Source organism: Tiliqua scincoides, chromosome 5, assembly GCF_035046505.1.
Source record: "Tiliqua scincoides isolate rTilSci1 chromosome 5, rTilSci1.hap2, whole genome shotgun sequence".
NCBI classification, from domain to species: Eukaryota; Metazoa; Chordata; class Lepidosauria; order Squamata; family Scincidae; genus Tiliqua; species Tiliqua scincoides.
This window is the reverse complement of record NC_089825.1, coordinates 133,027,971-133,053,594: the sequence shown is the minus strand read 5'-3', so window position 1 is coordinate 133,053,594 and position 25,624 is coordinate 133,027,971. Positions and strand designations below refer to the sequence as shown.

General features: G+C 41.4%; 1 protein-coding gene across 1 annotated transcript in view; it reads left to right on the top strand.

Annotated features, from left to right (window-relative positions):
• LOC136654109 (T cell receptor alpha chain MC.7.G5-like) overlaps nt 1–25,624 on the top strand; it is a 108,391-nt gene that overhangs the window by 43,430 nt on the left and 39,337 nt on the right. The window contains exon 4 of the mRNA XM_066630985.1: nt 8,612–8,659. Within this exon, the coding sequence (XP_066487082.1) occupies nt 8,612–8,659 (48 nt within the window). The remainder of the gene's footprint in view (nt 1–8,611; nt 8,660–25,624) is intronic.

The following is a 25,624-nucleotide window of genomic DNA, read 5'->3' as shown; positions in this document are numbered from 1 at the left end:
TTGGAAGAGGGACAACACTGAGAGTGCATCCAAGTAAGTTGTTCTAAAATTAAAGTTGATTGTACATTCCTTATGTCGTTCCAATGTAGAAAATGACAGTCTTAAAACCCAGATCAGATTCTAAATTTATGACACTGCTGGGTCAGTGTTGGATCTCATTTTTTGATCCTGTTTTAGATCCATAAGAGCATAAGAACAGCCCCTCTGGATCAGGCCATAGGCCCATCTAGTCCAGCTTCCTGTATCTCACAGCGGCCCACCAAATGCCCCAGGGAGCACACCAGATAACCTGCATCCTGGTGCCCTCCCTTGCATTGGCATTCTGACATAGCCCATTTCTAAAATCAGGAGGTTGCACATGCACATCATGGCTTGTAACCCGTAATGGATTTTTCCTCCAGAAACTTGTCCAATCCCCTTTTAAAGGCATCCAGGCCAGATGCCATCACCACATCCTACAGCAAGGAATTCCACAGACCAAACACACGCTGAGTAAAGAAATATTTTCTTTTGTCTGTCCTAACTTTCCCCACACTCAATTTTAGTGGATGTCCCCTGGTTCTGGTGTTATGTGAGAATGTAAAGAGCATCTCTCTATCCACTTTATCCTTCCCATGCATAATTTTGTATGTCTCAATCATGTCCCCCCTCAGGCGTCTCTTTCCTAGGCTAAAGAGGCCCAAACGCCATAGCCTTTCCTCATAAGGAAGGTGCCCCAGCCCCGTAATCATCTTAGTTGCTCTCTTTTGCACCTTTTCCATTTCCACTATGTCCTTTTTGAGATGCGGCAACCAGAACTGGACACAATACTCCAGGTGTGGCCTTACCATCGATTTGTACAACGGCATTATCATATTATCCATTTTGTTCTCAATACTTCTATAGTGTCATCAGGGTACATTGCACTTTGTGGACCTGTAAAAATAAGACAACAGATCACTGTCCTTACTGTCAATATATATGGTAGTTTAGAGTTGTTTCCTTAATACGACAGGTCCCTGTAATAACAGATCTTACAATAACAGATCTTACAGTGAGTTTACCATGTAGCCATTTTTTTTTGGGGGGGGGGGGCTGGCTAATGAATGCAGCTATACTTTCTTAGTCCCCATTTCTGCTGAGATCAGGTCAATCTGATTTAAACTGTGCTGTCTGGGAGACATCTAGTCTGATACCCTCTAATTTATTTCATTTAAAAGATGTATATACAACCTTTCCCATTCTCAAGGTGGTGTACAATTAGAAAATAAAAATAAAACCATTAAACATATAAATAAAAATAATATAAATAAATGACTGGAAGCAATTTGAACTTACAAAGTTGAACAAAATGAATAAAAATATAAGAACGGCAGCAGCAAAAAACAAGAGCTTAAATATATATCGCATATAATTTTCCATGCTCTTCAATTTGGATGTTTTCTGCGCACTGGGAAGAATAGAGTGGTTGTCTTCCTGCCATTTTTGTAAAGCTGTTTCTCACTGTGATAAATAGTGGCAGCTATGGGAAGCTTCTATTCGGTCAGGGGACCAGGTTAACAATCCAACCAGGTAAGTCAGAAACAATGCATTCCAGCATTAGTGGTCAGACATGGCTGGTGCATGATCTAGGAGAATGAGGGATTCCAATGTCACCACATCTATCATCCATATCTTCTGAGAAGTCCAGTGAAGGTTTTAACCAGCTTTCAGTCTTTAGGAGAACTGAAGGATTTTTACTCCACTAAAACTAGCATGAGCTTCATTAAAAAAATGAAGCAGCATTTTATTACTATGTCCCTCAAGACACTTTGTGCAATTGGCTCCACATCTAATTTCAACCTAAAAGTCTCTTTTGTTGTAGGCAGTGCTATGTTTTTGTAGAAGAGAACAAAAAATTGTTCTTTTCTACTGTGAGAACAATGAAGGCTGGAAGGTGCTATTTGGAGCTGGAACTCAATTGGATGTGAGACCTGGTGAGATATGGGAAAAATGTGAATCTGCAAATTGAGGTTATTTGAGACAGAAGATGGATTGGTGCTTTCTTAAGGCTGCAATCCTAGACACACTTACCTGGGAGTAAGTCTCATTGAACACAATGAACACAAGTCTCATTGAACACATTGAGCGCTTACTTTTGAGTGCTCCCTTGATGGAAAACACTGATCAGTTTTCTTTTCAAAGAGGCCCTTTATGGTACACTCTGTAAGCAAATAAGTATGGGCAGAAATAAGACAAAATTATGTACTTTTGCTATTGGATCCCATAGGAATTTTCTGAGAAGGAAACCATAGCATGTTTTACATGGTTTACTCTAAATTAAGTGTGTATATGATCACAGTTAAAGTCCCATTGTTTTCAAGGGATCGATGCTGGGCCTGTGTTTAGCCCCCTCTCATTGAAATCAGTGGGATACAGAGATGCACTTCAGTTGGGACTGGAGATGAGAAGGTCTCCAAATTCAAATTCCTGTTCATTTCTCAAAGCTCATATTAACTCTAGACTACCAGTTGGTCACTTGCCAAAATTCGGAGGCATTGCAGGAAAGAGGATTGAACATGATCACCCCACAGATGTGGAGAAGACAAGAATTTTGTCAGTATTTGCAAAGCAATATTTTATAGTTCGGGTGGGAGCTGGCAACTATAAGCTTGCATTTGGTAGTGGGACAACACTGAAAATTAACCCAGGTATGCGTGAATAAAACTATTGTGTATCACCACAGATGGTGCACCCTGCAAGCTAAATGACCTGGGGTAGGAATAAGCTGGATTTTGTGTTGGACGAATGTTATGACAATGGTTTTTTTGTAACTTTGTTAGTATTGTGTTGGCAGTTTTTGTAATGAGGTCTACTACTGTAATAACCTTGACAGTAATTTTTGGATCTGGAACAAAGCTGGTCATAAGAGCAGATAGGGGCTTGGATTATGATTATTTTGAGCACATGTGTCTAGATAGCATCAGTGATAGCATCTATCATTGTTTAACCTGGGAAATCTGACCAGTACATTGAGCAGTAGCAAGAAGTTCTGGACTATAATGGGTTATACTCCTAAATGTTAATCCCAACTAGTTTAAATTAATCTCAGTGCGACTTCATCATGACTTCCTTTCGTAGGCTACAACCTGATGATGGTGACTAACATAAACAGTCTTTAAATGGCAGCATGTTGGGGGCTTGCTTGAAACAGGTTTGTCTCATAACTAATTGCGGTGTCACTTTTCTATCTGTTAAGCACTTTGCAGTCTCAGTTTAAAGAGTCAACCTGTATCAACCAAATTTGATGTTGTTGGCTATAGGGCTATGTGTCTAGAGGAAAAGAAAAAGATGTTATAAATCTTACCCAATGAACTGGAAGTCCCTTTCTCCCTAGATTCTGAATTCCGGGGATTCTCTGTTGTTAAACAGCGCTGCGAATATGAAATAAATAATAATAATAACAATTTTATTTTTACCCCGCCTTTCTCCCCGAAGGGACTCAAGGTGACTTATAACAGGTTAAAACAGATTAAAAACATAATTTAAAAACAGATAAAAGCATATAACACATATCATAAAAACAGGAGTCAGATAAAAAGTAATCAGGTAAAAAGAGCATAGAGCAGCAAATCATAAAAGAATCAGGCCTGTAACCAAGTATTTAAAAAAATATTAAAAGGTGTTGAAGATGTTAAAAAGGCCGAGAACTCAGAAGGCTTGTTTAAACAGAAGGGTCTTCAGGCCTCGCCGAAAAGTCTCAAGAGAGGGAGCCATTCTTAAGTCAGGGGGAAGGGAGTTCCATAGCGTTGGTGCCACTACTGAGAAGGCCCTATTTCTTGCCGCCGCCCCATGTATCTCCCTAGGTGGCGGCACTTGTTAAAAGGCCTTCTCTGATGACCTAAGCGGATGAGCCGGATTGTACGGGAGTAGGCGATCTCTAAGATATGCACTTTGTACTTGCTCAGGAATCTTTTTATTCCATCCTGACGTGACTAAATCTTGAACTCTGACACAAGTGAAACTTTCCTTCAAGGAAGAAAGTCTTACGAACAACATAAAAAGAAAAAAAAAGCAGATGTGTGAAGTGGAAGATGGATGTCTCCGGGCCAAATCCTATCCAATTTTCCAGCCCTGGTGTAGCTGTGCCAATGGGGTATGTGCTGCATTCTGTGGTGGAAGGATAGTTATGGAGGCCTCCACAAGGTAAGGGAATGCTTGTTGCCATGCCTCAGGGCTATATTGGTGTTGGAAAGTTGGATAGAATTGGGCCCTTAGATCTATTATTGGAAAGAGAGTTTGAGGATAGATGTATTGGATGTTTACTGGGTAATGAGTGGGTAGATGCTTGGATGATGGTGCCATGATGGTTTGAATCCAGGGCCGAAAGTACTGGACGTGTTCTTAACAAGTGGGTATTTGTAAAGGGCTATATTGCTGTGAGTAACGACTATGGCAAATTCACTTTTGGGTCTGGAACAAGGCTGATGGTACTGCCAAGTAAGTATGTGTAATAGATGTTGCATGTTGTTGCATTTGCTGTGATGGGTTACAGAGCCACACTGGGGTGTCTGGCAGAAAAGAAATTAAGGAATTGAGCTCCTCATCCTATTCTGTGGTACGCAGTCCTGCCCCTTTCCCAGTTCCTGTGCTGTGTGATATTGTAAAAGGGTTTTCTGCTGTGTGAATGGTACAAACACGAATATTGTATTTGGGACTGGAACGAGGCTGGAAGTGAGACTTGGTAAGAGGTGGGGGAAAAATGATTGTGCAAATTCAAATAGTTGTGAGCAGAGGATGATCAGTGCTGTGAAGGATGTTCTTGGTGTTTGGAGAAAGAATGAATGAATGTTTGAAAGGATTCTTTTAGGCAGGGCCTCTGAGAGGAATTTTAGCAGGGGGTACAAAATTTCTTTTGGGCTCCTTTGCAAAGGGGGGGGGGGTTGAAAGAGCAGGGGAGGGTGGTGACAGGTGAGCAGAATAGGGGCAGGGAGGGGTGAAGCAGGGTGAGGGGAGGGTAGAGACAGCTGGAAAAGTCTTTGGAGCCCAGGTCTACCCACCCATGTGGCACCAGTAGTGTCCCCAGCATCCCCAGTCATGGTAATGTCCCCAGCATCCTGCACAGACAACATGTCTGGGTAGATAGGAAAATGTCAGATCCCAGGAAATTTCTAGGCCCCTTCCTTTGGCTCCTGGGCCCCCCTTTTTGCCCTGGACCCAGGTACAAATTACCCCCTTTACCCCTCCCTCTCCTAGGCCCTGCCTTTAGGGCAGTGGTTTCCAAACTTTTTAGCACCAGGACCCACTTTTAAAAATGACACTCCATCAGGACCCACCTAACTTTACAGAACTTTTAAAAAAGGAGATCTAGAAAGAAATATTTTAGTTATTTATAAGTAATAACCAGAAAGAAAGACCCACAAACATTTATCACCCTATATTTACACAAGCTTGCAAACTTCAGGAACTCAGCTCTTTGCGGGGCTGTTAGCAGCTACAGTTGGTGACCTATCAAAAATCAGGTTGTGTCCCACCAGTGCGTCCTGACCCACAGTTTGGGAACCAGTGCCTTAGGGCAGGGGTGCCCAAACCCCGGCCCTGGGGCCACTTGCAGCCCTCGAGGACTCCCAATCTGGCCCTTAGGGAATTTCCAGTCTCCAATGAGCCTCTGGCGTTCCAGAGACTTGCTGGAGCCTGCGCTGGCCTGATGCAACTACTCGCAGCGTGACGGACAACTGTTCGACCTCCCATGGGAGCTGTGGGACGAGGGCTCCCTCCACTGCTTCCTGTTTCACATCTGTGATGCAGCAGTGGCAGCAAAGGAAAGGCTGGTTTTGCTTTGTGCAAGGCCTTTTATAGGCCATGAGCTATTGTAAGACTTTCATTCATTCATATAAGTTCCATCTCTAATGTATTTATTTATGTAAATTTATTCAAATTTGAAATGTAAATTAATTCTTTTTTCCCCCAGCCCCCGACACAGTGTCAGAGAGGTGATATGGCCCTCCTGCCAAAAAGTTTGGAGACCCCAGCCTTAGGGTGTTGGCCACACTTTGAACTGATGCCTTCTTGTAAGGGTCAGTCCTGTTGTGAACAACTTCAACAGATTCCTTTATGGGTCTGGCACAAGGTTGATTGTACTGCCCAGTAAGTTTGCAGAAGAGGATTTGCTCAGGCTTTAAATTGGAAACCTAGCCAATGGGTCATCCCAACACCTGTTGTAGCCAGGTGTTGCTGGCTACAACACCTACACCTGTTCCTCTTTATTTTTTTTCTGTATTTGTTATACTCACCTGCTTTTGCATTTGGTAGCTTTCACCAAAGTCTTCCCTTAAAGAAATTGAGCAGCAGAAAGCAGAGCTGTAATTTTTGTAAAGCATTCCTTCACTGTGCTAATACAGGCTCTGGAAGGAAGCTGATATTTGGCCAAGGAACCAAGTTAACAATCCATCCAGGTATGTTGGGACAACTGGGTTCTAGCTATGGTGGCCCATCACGTCCATCTGGAACTAGGACATTCATATTTTTATCAGCTCACTGGGTGCTTCTGATAATAATGACCAGTCTTCGAAGGGGCACTGCTACATTCTGTCTGTAAGCTTAGAAAGTTCTGTCTATGAGCCCCTGACCCCAGGGCTGAGAGTGACGAATAGCATATGAATAAATTAACAGAAACTGAAATAAACATTAAGCAGTTAAAATAAGTGTTACCTTTGCTTTGGCCCAGCCATCACCCTTCCTGCCATGCAGGTAGAGCTTTTCGAGGGCTGTACTGTGTTTTTGTAGAAGAGTTTTGTATTATGTGTATGATGGAAACAGGAAGATGACATTTGGTCCTGGAACTAGTTTGGAAGTGAGACCTGGTAAGAGATGTGGAAAAAACTGATTTTTGTGTGTTCAAATCATTGTAGGCAGAGGGTGGTACTGATGTTTTTGCTGGATATTTGAAAGGATGTTTAGAATTACTTCCTGTGCCTACAATTGATGGGTTTTTGTAAGAGGGTGTACTGCTGTGAGCAATAACAATTACATCTACAAATTTGGGACTGGCACAAGATTGGTTGTACAACCTGGTAAGTATGTGGAATGGATATCACAGCTGGTAACAAGCATTTGACGAGTTGCCTCATGACATGGATACAGCATCTATATTCCCAATATATAGTTTTTGCCAGCAGGTTCAGTTTAAGACAGGTTGCTCGAAACCTTTCCCCACAATTCCTTTAATTATATACAGGAAGTTGAACTGCGAGTTTGTGTAGAGGTTTGTTTCACTGTGTATGGAAATGACAAATTTGTATTTGGAAGTGGAACAAGACTCAGAGTTCACCCAAGTAAGTTTTTAAAAGTAATTTTGCATGATATGTTTCCCCCCCCCCCCAGGTTCTAACACTTGAGTGAGTGACATCAGTGATGTCAGATCTCAAACCACATCTAATCTTTGGACTCACTAGGAAGCCCTAAAACGGTTCTTAAGGATGAGGTTCTAACTTGAAAAGGTTCTAACTTGAATCCCACATAGCAGCAGAGTCACTCATTCAATCAACAAAGAGTCAAAATAGTGGCCAGGATCTCACAGACCGCTGAACCATTTCCTCGCAGTTTTCAATCCTTTGTTCTTATTTATTGCAATTTTGCAAACAAGTGGCTTACTTGAGTCCCTACTTGCTCCCCTTCCCATTAGAGTATGTTGAATGGTAGTTTATGCAATAGTCTGTTGCACTGTGTCACTCAGGAAGCAGCGAGAAGCTTACATTTGGCCGGGGAACAACACTGAGAGTTTTTCCCAGTAAGTCTTGATATGAAAAACAGACAAAAAAAATAGCTCTGTGACATAACGGGCACCCTTGCTTTAACTCAGATACTATTCTGGAAACATGAAAGGTTGGTAACTAGATTTTCTAGTGTTGCATTTTGAGAAATCAGGAAGGCAAGTCCAATGAGATGCCATGATCAGGGATCACTCTGTGTGTGCGCGTGTGTATGTTTGAAGGTCGCAGAATATTAATAGTGTCACGTTGAACCTATATAGGTCTTTTGGTCCTGATTATTCATCATTTTGCAAACAAGTGAGGACAGTATGCTTGAGATTCTACCTCCCCCCCTCCACATTCATAGGAAGAGTGCGTTGAATGGCAGTTTATGCAAAAGTCTGTGACACTGTGCAATTCAGGAGGTGACTGGAAACTTACATTTGGCCATGGAACTGCACTGAGTGTTTCTCCCAGTAAGTCTTGATATGGATAATGCTGGTCTTATTGATAGTCCTAACACACACACAGATCTTGAAGATTTTTGGACCATTATGTTTGTACGTGAGTCTTACAGTACAATTCCTTGCATATCCACTCAGAAGTAAGTTTCGTAGTAGTCAATGGGAATTACTCCTATGAACGTGTGAATAAGAATCCAGCCTCCAGTACTTTTCTGTACTTATGGGCAGAAATGTCGGAGATGGAAACATTCTGTGGAAAGCATAGAAGAGCTGTGATGAGCTCTAAGAGCAGATATTTGCAAGCGACAGGGAATTGCCAGTAGTGTGGTGGGCAGGTCAGTGTTGCATGTTAATCCGAGCAAACTGCCCTGGGAAAACAAAACAGTTGACTCAAGTGCCATTTATGTAAAGGACCATTTCACTGTGCTAATACTGCAGGCACTAAACCAGTTTTTGGAAGTGGAACACAACTGAGTATCATACCAAGTAAGTGAAGGAACAGCTCCCCGGATCTCAATCTCAAGATTTCTCACCCAACAACTCCCCCCCCCCCCCCACACACAGTGTCGTTCAAATCTTTTCAGTTATCCTATAGATCTGGGTAGTTGCTTCCTGTAGGTGATCCTTTAGTGCAAATATGATTAGCAAAGCATGCAGAGGCTATAAAGAGGGGTAAAACTACTAATTTACATGGTGTGTGGTATTAAAGCTGGGGGGAGCAGGCAAGTGTTTTGGGTTCAGTGTTTTCTAATGGGACACTTCAGTGATTGTCCTGTCCAATCAAATCTATTCTGAGGACCTGATCCAAAGAATTGCACAAATACTGCCATGCATCCAGAAGTCGTTTGACTCTATTTTTAACGCCCTAGTCTTGCCCATAGACTAATTTGTTCTTTCATCAAAGGGGCAGAGTAACACTAGTGAGAAATATGCATTTAACTGCCTTTGGATGCAATCCTAACCACACTTTCCTGAGAGTAAGCCCCATTGAACAAAATAGACTTCTGAGTAGACCTGGTTAGGACTGTGCCCTTACACTGTGAAAGTATTGCAGAGTTGTAAATAATTGTGGAAGTGATTCAGGAAGGATCAGGAAAGTTTTGGCAAAGCCACCAAACTCTCCATAAAAGCCAGTAAATGATTTTCTACTGGCATGTATCTATTAAGAAAGATTCAGGGGGGTGAATGCAGGATGGTAATTTCTTAAGACAATTTTCAATCTTTTTTGTCTCACTGCACACTGACAAGGTACTAAAATTATCAAGGCACACCATCAGTTTTTGGAAAATTGACAAGGCACACCATGCTGTTGGTGGGGGGCTCATATCCCCAATGGTCCTATTAAAAATGACCTTCCACCAAACTCCAGTGGCACACCTGGGGACCATTTGCAGCACACCAGTGTGCCACGGCACAGTGGTTGAAAATGGCTGTCTTAAGAGGATGCAGAATGCTCCTTGGTGAAGGTTAAGAAATTGGTGGCAGAGGTTGTGGAATGTTAAAATTGTTTTGCTCGTGCTGAAGAATCCCAAAATATTTGCCTAGGATGCAAACTTTTCCACTTGTTCTCTTAGGGTTAAAACATATATACCCTTGACCTAAGTTACTGGAAATGTCTTGAACACAATGGGGTTTTTGCAAGGGTCTGTTTTGCTGTGAGCAATAACTACAACAAATTCGTATTTGCCTCTGGAACAAGGCTAATCGTACTGCCAAGTAAGTGTGCATAACAGATGTCACAACTTATTGCATTTGCTGTGGTGTTTGATGAGAAACATTTCCCTGCTAGTGTGGTAGACTTTTATGAAAAATGAGGCTTTTGTTTGTGGAAGAGCAAAGCAAATGTACATATGTTTGTAGCTTCCAAAGAGGGGCTTCAACCAAATGTCCCACCTGGAGCCCCTTCATAGGTAGGAAGGTGGAATATAAATATTTTAGATGAATTAAAAATGTCAAGAGAAGATCTCTTTTTCCAAGGTCATAGGAGAAAAGAATACTGTCTCTACTGTCTCTACCTATTTCACCTATTTGATCAGCAGAGTGGAATCAAATCTTACATATCAGTGGGGAGCAAAAGCACCCAACTCTCTACAAAACCTAGTAAGTGATTTTTCTACCGACAGGTATCCATTAGGAGAGATTCAGGTGGGGGATGAAAAGTGGTGATTTCTTAAGTAGATACAGAATGCCTTATGGGGGTGGGAGAAAAGGTTAAGAGGGTAGAGGTTTGGGGCAAAATATGATAGTTTAGTCTGTATCAAAGTACCCCAAGTTAATTGGCTGTGAATCAATTTTTTTACTTGTTCCACATTCAGGGGGTTCAGAAATATATCCTGGACCTACGTTATGGGAAGAACCTTGGGGTTTTTGTAAGCGCCTGTACTGCTGTGAGCAGTTACAATACCCCTTTAACCTTTGGGTCTGGAACAAGACTTGTCATCCTGCCGAGTGAGTATAAAGACCAGAACACACTGTAGCTCTTCATCACATTTTGTTATGGTGTAGGCTACATTTTTAGGTATCTCCTGATTAGCTTCCATTGCAAGGGATCTCTTTGGAGCCATATTCCTGAGTCTCCTCAAAGGAATGAGTGTGGCTTCCTGAGGCACTAAATTCACCTTTGGACTAGAAGACCAACATTAATGGTGATTCCTGGTAAGTAATGGTATCTGCTTTAAATCTGAAGCACTGGTGAGTTCACAAATTCATATTTTGGGACTGGAGTAAGTTGTTTCTGGTACATCTGGTTGATGCAGAGTTGATGGATGAGAAGTCCTGCGAGCCACTTCCAGATGTTGATCCATCATCTCTGTCCAGCCTTTCAAAGATTGAGAGCCAACAAACTGAATAGGAGGCCTTGTCCTCCTGAGGACCACAAGCAGCCAATATGTCTCTGATTGCTTGTGTCAGGACCAAGCTCAGTTGTTGGGATCTCAGGGCAGTAATACTTTAGAGTCCCACGGGTTGTCGTTGCCTGCTTCTCCATCTTATCAGTACAGAATTGCAATCTGCCCAGATTCCAGAGCCATGATCCATGATAATTCAAATCCAGCTGAAACGGATTTGGTGTTGTAATCATGCCTGGAAAATCTCAGTGCCTCCCATTCCCTTTTACCTTCATTGTACTCTTCTCCTGGCATTTTTATTAGGTCCCTGTATGTTTTTTGTAAGGACAGGAAGCATTGTGGATCTTGAGTGGGTAGATAAACTATACTTTGGAAGTGGCACTCAACTGCTTGTTACACCAAGTGAGTTTTAGTCCTTTCTTTCTTCCATGTTTACAATTTGGGGTGCCTCCGGCACATTCACCTCTCCCAAATTCCTGCACTTACTTTATCCTCCCCTATTTTAGGGTCCACATCTTGCAACAAATACTTCCTTTTGGTGAAGCAAGAAGTGTTCTCCAAAAGACTAGCACTCCCCGAGGAGGGGAAGAGGAACAACACATGTATTTTGCTGTAAAATTGCAATCTGTTCTCCTATCTTACTAAAGCATTCGTGAGAGAAAGGGAGGGGTAGTGGAGGTCACTGACACTGGGCAATATGCTGTTTCAGCTATAGCTTCAATGGACCTTCTGTTCTCAGAATGGAAGATGAAAACATGATAGGCTGAAGGGAGGATGCCTCTGGCTCTTAGGGGCAAGAATTTGACTGTAGTCCTATACACACCTTTCCTGGGGATAAGCCCCACTGAGCACAATAGCATTTACTTCTGAGTACCCATTGCATCGGACTGCATAGTGTGTTACACTCCATATCAAGATAATTAGTCAAAGAACACATCTGATCAAAAACAGTGTGGTGGTGATGATGATGATGATGATGATGATGATACAGGTATTTCTATACCGCTTTTCTTGGTCCTCAGATTTCTCCTTAGACTTTATTCAAGGTGGTTTACATAGGCAGGCAAATTAAATCCCCATAGGGATTTTTACAATTTGAAAGAAGGTTTCTATCTTTCAAGAAACCACAACATTCAGATGTTTCTTTCTTGATCTGGTCACACATTCTGGCCTCCATCCTCCCACATTCAGAGCAGATGGAATAGCTCGGCTCAGCTTGTCAGCTGCTTCAAGGTCGCATGGTGCCGGTGGCCTCAAACTGGCGACCTTTGGATGTTATCTTCAGGCAAACGGAGGCTCAGACCTCCTCCTGATTTCACAGCATCATCAACCTGTAGCCCTTCAGTTCCATTTTGTGACTTCTCTGTGCCTGGGGCAATTTTTGTCAAGGCAAGAACCACTGTGAGTATAAGCATTGGCTACTCTAAGCTTACCTTTGGAAGTGGAACAAGACTGGTTGTGACACCAAGTAAGTCACTCTTTCATTGCTTTCTTTGTGTTAGTATAACCAGTCAGGACACCCTGCCCCTTCTTAACCCAACCTATCTGCACCCCTGAAAGTTCTTTCTTTTCACATGCTGCCTCCAGTGTAGTGAGTCAGTACAGTAATTCCAGAACCTTCCCTCTTAACAAATATAACAGATGTAGCATAGCCCAAATTTATGTGGAAGTGAAGGACTCTGTGTGAGTCTGCTGGTAAGGTGACATTTGGATCAGGAAGATTGATTGTCCTACCCTGTAAGTCCATTCCCCTTGCCCGATTCTTCACATTTGAGATCCTTCCCTTTCTTAGCACCACCAAAGGGCAGCACATGGTCAATTAGTTGATTATTGTATTCTTGCCAGGGTTGGCAGTTGTGGCAGGGAGGGCATTTTGATTTTCTGCCTCTAGCCCTGAAACATCTTGGATAATCTGCGGGTGGAGAAACATGGACGGTGATAAGGATATTGGTTAAGGATGTGTCCAAGCAGTGGCATAGCTAGATGGGGTGCAAAGCATTAAGTTTTGCATGGAGACTCACTGTGGTATACAAGCGGCCCCTTCCCTTTGGGGCCATTCCCAGTGGGGGAGCAAAACAGAGGCATGCAAGACTCCCTAAAGTGATATCCCTGAGAATGATATACTCAAGAGTGATATGCTTGGTCCTGATCACCACCATGTTTGCTAACTGGCACCAAGGGACTCAATAGCCACTCTGGTTTTGTTCTGCTTCCTGTCCTACCCTGCATCCCTCTGTCCCTGTGTCCTTTTCATATCAGTGTAGCCAGCCTGCTCGTTAATCTTGTTGAGGCAGGAAGTATTCATGAAGCTTCTTGTAAAGAGTAGGTACACATCTGCTGGGTTTTTGCTATGGCTGATATTACTGTGTGAATACTGGAGGTGCAGGCTACAAAGTGATTTTTGGAAAAGGAACAAGGTTATTGGTGAAGCCAAGTAAGTAACGGAAAAGATATAAGGATCATAAGTGTTTATGAGAGGTTCTGTCTGCTCTATAGTCTTTGTCATCACTGGTTATATAAGAATACGTGTCCTGGAGCAAACTAAAAGTCCATCTAACCAAATATTCCTTTCTTTCCCATCTGTGACTGTTCAGATGCTTCTGGGGCTCACAATAGTAACATTTAGGAGACCTTGTTTTCCCCCAATATCTCATGGCCAACAATAGACCCATTCTCCAGAAATTGTATATTTTTGGATTTTGTAAACTCAGAATCTTGAGTTACTTAATGACACCACAGTCAGGCTGCCACACAAAATCTTATTTTATCCTTATAATGAATTTGATCAGGATTAGGCTGAGGGAGAAATACTGCTGAGATTTCGATGTAATTTCACTGAGGAAGGGGGCTGAGAAACTGGGCCCATCCATTGTTCCACAATAAGCACCAGCCATAATATAAACAACTTCTAGATTTCATTTTTTTTTTCCTATTTGGGATATATTTATTGTTAACAAATGAATCAGATTTCAGATCTTCCCAGATATGTTAATACACCGTGATGCTTAAGCCATTAAAAGACCCCAATACAGAATGCTACATTGGTGTTCCCAAGTCTGTCCAGCATTCACAGAATCATAGAGTTGGAAGGTACCCACAAGGGCATCTAGTCCAAACCCTGCCTGCAGCAGGAAATCTTCCTAGATCACCTCCAGAAGGTGCCTCTTGATCCTCCACTTGATGACCACCAGTTTCATCTGGGGAGTTCTTCAACCCCATTCATCTGAGGCTCTCTCGTATTGAGAAGGCAGAGAGTTCTGCTCATGCTAAGAACTCTAAGGCTGCAATCTTATCCACGCTTACCTGGGAGCAAGCCCCATTGACTATAATGGGACTTACTTCTGAGTAGACATGCTTAGCGTTGGGCTCTAACTTGGCCATTTCCAAAGTAAACCCAGGCAGCCAACGTTAGGTCATTGGGAATAGTGGCAGGAGACAGACGACAGGTCTGCTTGTTCACAAATCTGTTGTCATTGGTGTGTATTGTAGCAAACTATTGAGGAAGATCACTGGAATGGACAGAACAGTCCTCAGTAAGATTCAAGAAGGCTGTTCTTAACACAAAGTAATTTTTTGCAGAGATGAACTGGGCACAGGTGTTGCATTGTATAAGTTTATGCTATAGTGAAAAACACTGAGTGGACTTTGGAAATAGGTCAGAAAAAGACATTTGGATCTGGTACAACATTGCTTGTCCTGCCCTGTAAGTTTACTTTATTTGTTTGAGGCCAAACCCATTTTCTCCAAAACTAATTTATTCTTTATTCAATTTATATATGCTCATAAAAACTCCAAAGACCACTTAGAGTTCCTGACCATCTAAATTTTCCTTCCCCTGCTGTCTGTACCTTCCTTCTGAATCAACTCATTCCACTGAAATGGATTGGACAGGCCAAGCCACCATGTTTTTTGTGGGATTTGGTTCTGAATTGTGTGCTTCAGTTCCCCACTTTTGAGTTGGTTATTGCTCCCAGTAATACAGTCCTCAAGTGTGACTTTTTGATGCAGTCTAAAGCACTGTGTGAATGTTGGCAGTCAGAAAGTCACTTTTGGTAGTGGCTCAAGACTTTTCATCACACCCAGTAAGTGTCATTTATCTTGTTTGTGGCTGAGATGGAGCTTTTGTTGTTTCTCTTAACTGCAATTATCTAAAAATGAGAGTAATCACTGAAAGAAGAATGGGTTGAACATATTGCTGACCATCCTTCTCTTCAAAGGAGATTGAAACCCATTCCATACAATTCAATCAAATAAATAACTTTTTTAAGGTTACTTCTAGCAAAAAAATAAAAATAAAAAAGTGGGTTGCCAACTTAACAACCAACCACTGTTATGCCTTTAACAGGAGCAGGATATGCAGACATTGAGCTGATAGGGTTGTGGTGTAAAGTTTCCTTCCTCCTGCGGAAGGACTCCTTGCTTTAGAGCAAGGATTCTTGAAAAGGAGAAAGATTCTTTCCACAGAAGGAAGCCCCTTGTGCAAGAAGAAGGAAAACTTAGGATGCAATCCATAATGATGCCCATGCAAGCTATATCAATTGATTTCTAAAGTCATAATGCTTGCTATTAAGGCACCAACATTATGTGTATTTGTTGTATCACTTCCAAAGGAGATGCTTTATATGATCTTAACATCTACAGTAATAAAAATGACATCAGAATGGAAAATGAGGTATCAGTACAATACTACTTGGAGGCCTCTCTCCTTTGAAAACAACTGCTCAGTCTCTACTCCCGTTGTAAGACCGAACTGCATTACAACCCACCCACCCCCCATTCTCTTGCTTGATAGTCTTCATTCAGCATTCCTGTGCAGTTTTTGTCAAAACAGGAAACACTGTGTGTCTACGAGCGGCTATGCTAAGCTAACCTTTGGAAGTGGAACTAGACTGTTTGTGACACCCAGTAAGTTTTAATGTTCACTCCACCCATTATGCAAAGTGTAGGAGATTTGGATAATCTCCTCTTCCCTAATCTGTACATCCCAAATAATTTGTGGTACACAAATTGAGAGTGAGGGAGCAGGCAAATTGGAAAGCAGACAGCACTAATATGTAAAATAGCATCCATTTCCCAAAGGCATCAACATGCCCTTGGAGTCCAGATTGGAACTTCTCTGCATTACTGAGTACGTTTAAAAAACGGAGAAAGAGATCAGAGTTCACAGATAAGATGGACATGCCTAGAGGCTAGCAACCACCAGACCGCACTTAAGTATCTTATAGCCTATAAATTTTATGGCGGGGGGGGGGGCGTGAAAAAGACTGTGAATGATGACCATATAGTGATATTTGGAGCTGGGACCAGACTGATTGTCCTACCCAGCAAATCTGCTTTGATTGACTCTTCCATTTTGATACTATTTATTTTCTTTTCCTGATTGTTCTGGTACCATTTCAGAGTGGACAGAGGTAAAAATAAGGAACTGGAAGTTGAAAGTGACATGAAATGTGACCGAGCAAAAGCATGTCTTTAGCCAAGATATTCCAGATTGTTCATAAATGTTAACCATGTTCAATTACCATTCTTCATCTGCCCTGGACAATTTTTGTTAAGGCATGATACACTGTGGAAGGCTTCAATATGCTGAACTTTGGAAGTGGGACTAAACTGGATGTCATACCAAGTAAATTTTAACTTTTCATTCCTTCTATTGCTCTAGCTATAGTAGTTTAGAATAATAACCTCTTCACACATCACAATCCCACTTTCTTGGTGTTGCTTCATTTTATGCAGGTTGAGTTACCAGGAAATGCTAGTGTGTAAACCAGCATCAGTATCCCCAAAGCATCAGCATGTCCTTAAAACCCCAATCATACATCCTCATTGGTCACCTAAAATACTCTCATAATGTTTCCTTTAGACCCCACATTAGATGACAGGTGTGCATTAGCTAAGGGCTACCTGCTTGCATTTAAGCAACACCGTAAAATTCATTAATACCTGTGAATCACACTTCTTCAACGATTAATTGTACAAAAGCCTGAAGAAAAGTTTATCTTTTTAAATGTGCTTGATGTTGGCTGAATTTTGTTTTTCTAAAGCAAGTCTTGCCTCCTATTCACTTCTTTGTGTCTTCAAAGGTCAATTTTTAAATTAGTGGGAGCAGAGAAATCGGTATTAGCCCAATTTGCAGAAAGGAAAGTTTCCAGTCTATAAACTTGCAGATTCACTTGGGAAAATGTAGGAACTGCAGAAATTCAGGTTTTCTGGATTGTTTGCCAAAGAATTTAGATGTTGTTTGTTTGTTTTAACTGGAAAGTGTATCATATTGGTGTAGATTTTTGGTAGAAAATCACAGAAACTTTTCTTTCATCAAACTTGACAGATGTAGCATTGTGTGGGTTTATGTTGATGTAGAAAACACTGTGCGAATGATGGTTCTTACAAGCTGGTATTTGGATCAGGAACAAGACTGGTTGTCCTACCATGTGAGTCTGGTTTCTTTCCCTGATTCCTCATATTTGATTGCTTCTTTCTATTGTTTTGTCCATCTATTAATATGTCTGCTACCCCTCCCTCTATCTCAGTGATTTTCAGTCTTTTTCATCTCATGGCACACTGACAAGGTACTAAAATTGTCAAGGCATACCATCAGTTTTTTGACAACTGAGAAGCACACCATGCTGTTGGTGGGGGGGGCGCTCTTATTCCCCAATGGCCCTACTAATGGCCTACTAATGGCCCCAATGGCCCTACTGACCCTTCTCCAAACTCCCTCGGCACACCTGCAGACCATTCGCGGCACACCAGTGTGCCATGGCACAGTGGTTGAAAATGGCTGCTCTAGCTCCTTGGCTATGACCCTTCCAAAAAGCAGACAGAGTTCCTCACCCTTCCATCATGTTCATAAGCAGTCCTCTCCAAGTGGGGGTGTATCCTTCCACCTCACATCTTTATTCTGGATCTTTTCCCTATTGAGATGAATAGGAAAACCCATTTTTGCAAAAACTGACTACCAGATTTAGTTCTGGATTGCAAACCTTGCAGTCTTATGAGTTACTTCTGTATAATAAGTGTCATTGTATAAGTTTTCCCCTACCTTGACCTCATTTCCCCCCCCCCCATACACATCTGAGTTTTTATACTAGTCTAAAACACTGTGTGAATGGCAATGCTTTTAAAGTGATATTTGGATCTGGAACAAGGCTGATTGTCCTACCCTGTAAGTCTCCTTTGTTAGGCTGATTCTTCTCTCTTGGTTTTATTTTCTTCTTCTTTTTCCTGATACCATTGTAGGGAGGAGGTTGTCAATACCTAGAGTGGAGCTATAGAAAAGCAAAGAACAGAAAGTTGAAATGGATGAACAGTCTGTGTTATGGCCATAGAAACATGACAGAGGCAAAGCATGCATTGAACTAGGGCATTCCAGATTTTTTTCCCCCATTAATATCAATCCTCTCCTTGACCTTTACTAATTGCTTTTGCTTTACTAATCCAGATTAAGGTCCACCTAGTCCAGCATTCTGGTGGAAACGAGACCAAGCTTGTCCAAGCTGGACAAGCTTGTTTCAGTCAAAAGGTTCAGATTTTCAGTGGCCTGTGAATGGCCCAGGTAATGTGTTTGTCTCTGGTCATAGACTCTTGGACATGGTAGGACATTTATAATTTGCTCCAATATATCTGAGTTCCTTTGTATTCCTATGCAAAGTATATTCTCCAGGTATGAGATGATGTATTTATGTGGGTTTATGCTACAGAGAAAATAACTGTGTAGACCACATTTGGATCTCGGACAAAAGTGCCTGTCCTACCCAAAAAGTTGGCTTTGTTTCTCAAAAACCATCACATTATCAAAACTTTTTTTTCATATTAAAAGCATGCTATCCCAAGACCTTAATACATTTAAATCCTTCCTGGGATACAGCCAGTTCTTTCTAGGGTTGGAGTTAGAGCTGTGCCAAATTTTCATGGGGTTCATTTTTTTTTTTCTTAGAGAATGGTGCCACTATAGGAAGTGCAAAGTTTCATCCAAAAGAGTAATGTTCCTCTGGAAAAAGAAATTCAAATTTGGCATCCAAAGTTTGCCTTCCTGTGGATCAAAGAATTTTTGGCTGGGGAAAGAAATTTAAAATAAATACACAAATAAAATTTAAAACATAAGGAATAAAAAAGGGGGGGTTAATTAATAGTGGGGCGAGGGGTTAAATGTTGCATTATGGAGAAGCTCCTCAACTTAGGAGGAACAGAAGGCAGGGAAGATTTCTCCCCAAATGTCAAAGAAATGTAATGAAATACATTCCTTAAAATGTTAAAGAATTGCCATCACCGTATCCTATAGTTCCGCTGTTCAGTCAGCACTTTGCTGCTGCACTAGGCAATTTTTGTAAAGTCAGGAAATGCTGTGGGTATAACAATGCTGTTGGAAAACTAGCCTTTGGACGTGGGACAAGGCTAGATGTGACACCAAGTAAGTTACAATTATTCACTCTTTTGTTGTTCTAGCTGTAGTGGTACAAAATAGTCCCCCTCCACACTCTGGCATGCCCACATTCTTGGGGTTTATTTATCTTATACAAACTGAGCAAGATAGACAATGCAAGCCTGTAGACCAGTATCAGGGTCCCCCAAAGCATCAGCATGTCCTTGAAACCCCAGTCAGTGGCCACCTTAAAACACTTTTCCTTGGCCACCTTAAAAATGGTCAAAGTGTTACCTTCAGACACCACAAACGTGAAGCGTACCCAGTAGTAACCCACCTGCATTTAAGCAACACCCCAATGTTCACTCATATCTTTGAATTAAACATCTACAGCCGTCAGCAATACAAATGTCTAGAAAAGTTCACCTCTCCACTTCTCATGGCCATAAAAATATTCATAGCTATGGTCTAGAAAGTGACTGTTACTCCTACGTCTACTTGTATAGAACTTGTGGGACTTTAAATATGCTTGGACTTTAAATACGCTGGCTGGATTGTATAGTCTGAGTATCACAGCTTAGATTTGGAGAGAGGCACGTTTCTAGCTCTCAAACTTGCAGATACAAATTTAAAAAGACAGGCAGGGTTCACTTTGCATTGCTTTGCCAAAGAATATCAATCTTTTGTTTGTTTTGACTACAAAGTGCATCATAATTGTGCATAGTTTTAGTAGATCATCACAGACTTTTTTCTGTGATGAAACAGGAAGACAAATGTAGTATTGCATTGGTTTGTGTTGAAGTGGAAAACACTGTGTGAACGATGTGACCAAGGTGATTTTTGGATCGGGAACAAGACTGACTGTCCTGCCATGTGAGTGTGGTTTATTTCCCCGATTCTTTGTGTAACTTGCTTTCTTTTCATCTATTTATATGCCCATCTACATAAGAACAGCCCCACTGGATCAGGCCATAGGCCCATCTAGTCCAGCTTCCTGACTAGATTCCTAGATTCCTTCCACCAAATGCCCCAGGGAGCACACCACATAACAAGAGACCTGCATCTTCCTGCCGTCCCTTGCATCTTACATAGCCCATTTCTAAAATCAGGAGGTTGTACCTGATATGTATCCTTTTGTCTCCTTTGCCTTGACTTTCGTGAGCATAGGATTTCAGCCAGAGCTTCTCACTCTGCTACCTCATTCATAAGCATTCAGCTCATTCAGCTCCATTTGTTTGAAGAAAGAAGTCTGTTCCCATTGAGATGAATGGGCTACCTAGCCAAAAGCTGACTTTTGATTTGTGGGCTTCACAGTCCCCACTCATTAATTTCTTATGCATGGTAGATGACATATTTTTAAAATACCACACACAAAGAGACTGTAGATACGTACACACACACATCCAGACAGACTCCTGAGTTTTTGTCCTAGCCTAAAGCACTGTGGAATGTTGACAGAACCAAACTTATATTTGGTGGTGGCTCAAGACTCCTTGTCACACCCAGTAAGTGTTGGCTATTTTGTGGTTTGTGTCAGAGATGAAATTTTGAATTACTGTATTTTACTTAGGTGAAATGACATAGAATTGAAAGGAATCTCTGGGGATTGAGAGATGGGAGAGATGATTGAACAAGCCCCTAACATGCCTTCTGTTTGGGGAGAAGTAGAGTCTCTCTCTCTCTCTCTCTCTCTCTCTCTCTCTCTCTCTCTCTCTCTCTCTCTCTCTCTGAGTGTGAGAAAAAAGTAGCTTAACCTACCAATACTGATCTAACAATACTGGTCATCTGCATGCTGTAAAAGCTCGTTTCTGCACATCAAACTGCTATTAATGGCAAAAGAGCAGCCTGGTTTTAGTTAGTTGGCAACTTCGGGTTGGTATGTTCTTAAGCACATACTTAAGTCTATCACCAAAATGATGATAGGACTCTAGTCCTTTACCTTGATTAGTTTATATCCAGTTCATGTTTGAAGCTGAAATGAAGCAAAATTGTTTTGGGCAGGGAGAAGTCACTTAGATTTTCAAACAGCAAATGCATTTGTGGATATCTCAAAAGGCAAAGATTTTAAAATGCAAAGAATTTGATATGTAAGTTTTTTAAAAGACAGTCTGCAATGAAGAACAGGTGTGGGTTTTTGAAGGGCTCCAGATCACTGTGGGAATACAGATGGAAGGAAGATGATCTTTGGCAAAGGGACCATCTTGAAGGTGAATCCCAGTGAGTATCTGGCGCCTTTTCATTGCTGATTATATCAAATGGCGTGAAAAATGTGTGGGACAAATCATTAAGAGCAACTGTGAATGACTCAGTGGCCATTCACCATTGAGTCCACTCACTCAGTGGAGGTTGCTGGCAACCAGTCTAATCTGGAGAAAGAAAGGATTGTCTTCTCTCACCCTCCCATTATTTTGAAAATAATCTTTTTTAAAAAAATTAACTTTAACAAATAGGAATCTGAGATTTGTTTTACTGGATCACAATGAAGGTAACAGCCCTCTCTTATATTGCCCTCCCCCACAACAGGTACTCATAGCTACCTTGAATTTATAGATGGAGAGTTCTATTTAAAGTCCAAGTTTAATAGTTGTCAAGACTCATATTCGCCATGCATTTATTGAATCTGAAACAATAGGGTCATAGAAAACTATTTAAAAAAACAAAAACAACCCTCTGCATGATCCATTATCATTTTCCTATTAGACACTTGAGAGCATTCACATTGGGCTGAATCCTATAAAGTTAGTCATCACTATGGGACTTCAATTAACTTTTCTCATTCATTTCAGCGAGGCTTAGGGTCCAGTCCTATCCAATTCCACAGTGCAATGTAGCCTGAAAACAAGATAACAAACATTCCCTTACTTTTGGAGGGCTCCGTGACTGGCCCCCTTTCCCACTGCAAGATACAGTGCTCCTCTTGTTGGCATGGCTGCATCAGTGCTGGAAAGTTGGATAGGTTTGGGCCCTCGGTTACTTTCTAAGATCACAGTCTCTTTAGCGAAACATGGCAATTTCATTTCAGGATATTTCATTTTTCGAACTCTTCTAATGATTTGTGATATGGTGTCAGTAATAAAAATATGTCCACCCTCATCAGTCTACCTGTGGCCCAGAACCAAAGAACGTAATAAGCACTACCACACTACTAGAGACACAAATAGGGAGGGGGACACGATTCCTTGTGGAGACTGCAGGGAAAGCATGTCCTCCCACAAGGAAGTTCTTCTTTTCAGGTTGCCTGTGAACTGAAGTGAGGAGTTTGTCTGGAAGGGATTTCATACCGCACATGCTTAATATCTAAGAGCATCACACCTCTTATTTGCTAGCTTCGCTCCTCGCTCACTAATCTCCTTGTGCCCAGGGCAATTTTTGCTAAGGCAGGAAACATTGTGTGCTTACCAGCAGTTACAAACAAACATTCGGAAGTGGGACCAGACTGGTTGTGACACCAAGTAAGTTTTCAACACTTAACTCCTTCCATTTATACGAACAGGTCAAGGTAATTTTCCACTACTCAGAAACCAGAAACACTCAACTTTTTGAACATTGGGAAGTAACCAGGCAGGCAATGTTAATTTGTAAAGTTCCCCCAAAGTGTCAAAAGTGCTCTTGCAGCCCCACTTAAGCTCTCTTTTTTCACAGACTATGTTAAAAATCATCAACATCTTTCAGACCCTGAAAGTAGGTGAAGTGGTTCTAGTAGTAAATAGATAGTATTTAAGCTAATCGCTCACTAAATAAACATCTCCACTGCTTTCAGCGTAGGAAAAGTGGTATAGAAATCTTTTAAATAAATGGTCAGATATTAGCTATACCGAAGCCTTGAGCAAATGTTATCTCTTATGTGTTTGACAATAACAATAATACATATTAAAAGAGTCTATTATTACTCCTGCCTAGAACTGCCAACTCTGACTAAAGCAGTTTCTGGAGAGGATGATGATGATGATGATTCCAAACAGAATGTAATGCAATTAAAGCACAGAGTTCCTGTTAAAATCTCCAGGGCTGATTCAGTAGTCATCTGGAGAGTGATGCTTATTCCTGGAGAGACTAGATCAGCCGTTTTCAGCCGCTGTGCCGTGGCACACTGGTGTGCCATGAATGGTCTGCAGGTGTGCTGTGGGAGTTTGGGGATGGTCATTTATTAGTAGGGCCTTTGGGGGAATGTGAGCCCCCCCACTAACAGCTTAGTGAGCCTTGTCCATTGTCAAAAAACTGATGGTGTGCCTTGGCAGTTTTAGTATCTTGTCAACGTGCCATGAGACACAAAAGGTTGAAAACCACTGCTCTAGACCAGTCTTGGAGGGTTGGCAATCCAACTTCTGTAGTTACCAATATACGAGTCACCAATATACAATATATTTTTCGTATTTTGAAAAATACATTGACAGACAACTGGGTGGTGTGCAACAATTCACTGAATTCTGAATGTATGTTGTGTTTTTATTTTGGCTATTGTTTTGAAACTAAACTTTAAGAGATATAAGGGAGTCAAAGCTCCAAAGCAATGTTTCTCAAACTGTTACTTGGGACTCACCAGGTGGGTTGCGAGCCAATTTTGGGTAGATCCCCATTCATTTCAATATTTTATTTTTAGTATATTAGACGATGCTTCCATGGTATGTAACTGCATTTGGGAAAATGTTACAGACCTATACTTTTAACAAGCTACTATGTATACTCTTTTAACAATGATAGTCAATGGGACTTACCCCTGAGTAAGTGTGGGTAGAATTGCAGCCTAGGTTTATTAAAAATTTTCCTGCTTGATGATGTATGTCACTTCCAGTCATGGCATCACTTCCCATGGGTCCCGACATTCTAAAAAGTGGGTCCTGGTGTTAAACATGGGAGAACCACTGCTCTTAAGGTTTTTGTAGGACTTGAGATTACTGTGGGTATACAAGTGCAGATAAGCTTATCTTTGGTCGAGGCACAATTCTGAAGGTGAAGCCCAGTAAGTATCAACTCAATGTGGGATTCCTTGCAAGAAATTTAAGTTGAGGAAGGGAACAGGTTTATCTTAAGAATTTGAAAATTCTGGGCATATGTGTTAATCCGCCCTTGGCCATGAGAGGTAAAGAATAACTTGATAGGTTTAAACCATGACGCATCTAACTAAATACTTTATATCCAAGAGTGGCCAACCAGAAATGTAAACAAATACTGTATAAATTTGTCCCAATTTAAGGACTTGGAAATTAACTGAGGTGTCCAGAATGAAGTGTTTCCCCATTGGTGAACTGTCACGGAGGTGACACTACATGAGTTTTTGATGAACTAAAAATCACTGTGCAAACTACGGAGACAAGCAGATCTTTGGATCAGGGACAAGGTTGCTTGTCCTGCCCAGTAAGTCTGTGTGTAACCAACTGTGTGAACCAATGTTTTCCAAACATCATTCATTCTTTTCCTTACTGGCTTGCAACGTTGCTTAAAAACAGTAGAGTTTCAAAGAAATATTGTATTTAAGCACCCCCAGGGTTCAGCTTTCCCGTTTGCATCTGTCTACAGCTGTTCTAAATTTTTATTAATTTTGTTGAAGCAAATATAATTATAATTCAGGATATGCAAAGATTCCCCCCCCCCCAAAAGGAGCAGTATTTCCCCAGAGAGGAGAGGGGAATCATTTTTCATGAAAAATTGCAGTGGGTTCCCAACAGTGGAGAATGGATTCTGCTGGGATCAATAGTTTCATGATTGTGGTTAATGTTCGAATTGATTGTATCCTCTAAATCAGTGTTTCTCAAACTGTGGGTCGGGACCCGCTAGGTGGGTCATGAGCCAATTTCAGGTGGGTCCCCATTCATTTCAATATTTTATTTTTAATATTTTAGACTTGATGCTACCATGATATATGACTGCATTTGGGGAAATGGTACAGACCTGTACTTTGAACAGGCTACTCTGTATATGCTTTTAACAATGATAGTAAATGGGACTTACTCCTGGGTAAGCGTGGGTAGGATTGCAGCCTAGGGTTGTTAAAGATTTTCCTGCTTGACAATGTCACTTCTGGTCATGGCATCACTTCTGGTAGGTCCTGACACGCCAGAACCTGCTGTGTCCCAGTGCTAAACATCTGAGAACCACTTCTCTAAAGATAGTCTTGACTAAGCTGAAATTAGTGCGATAAGTTCATTGTTGTAGCACTGTGATGATCCTTACTCCCCAGTCCGATGCATGTCTACTGAGAAGTAAGTTCCATTGGTTTCTGTGGGAGCTGTTCCCAAGTATAGG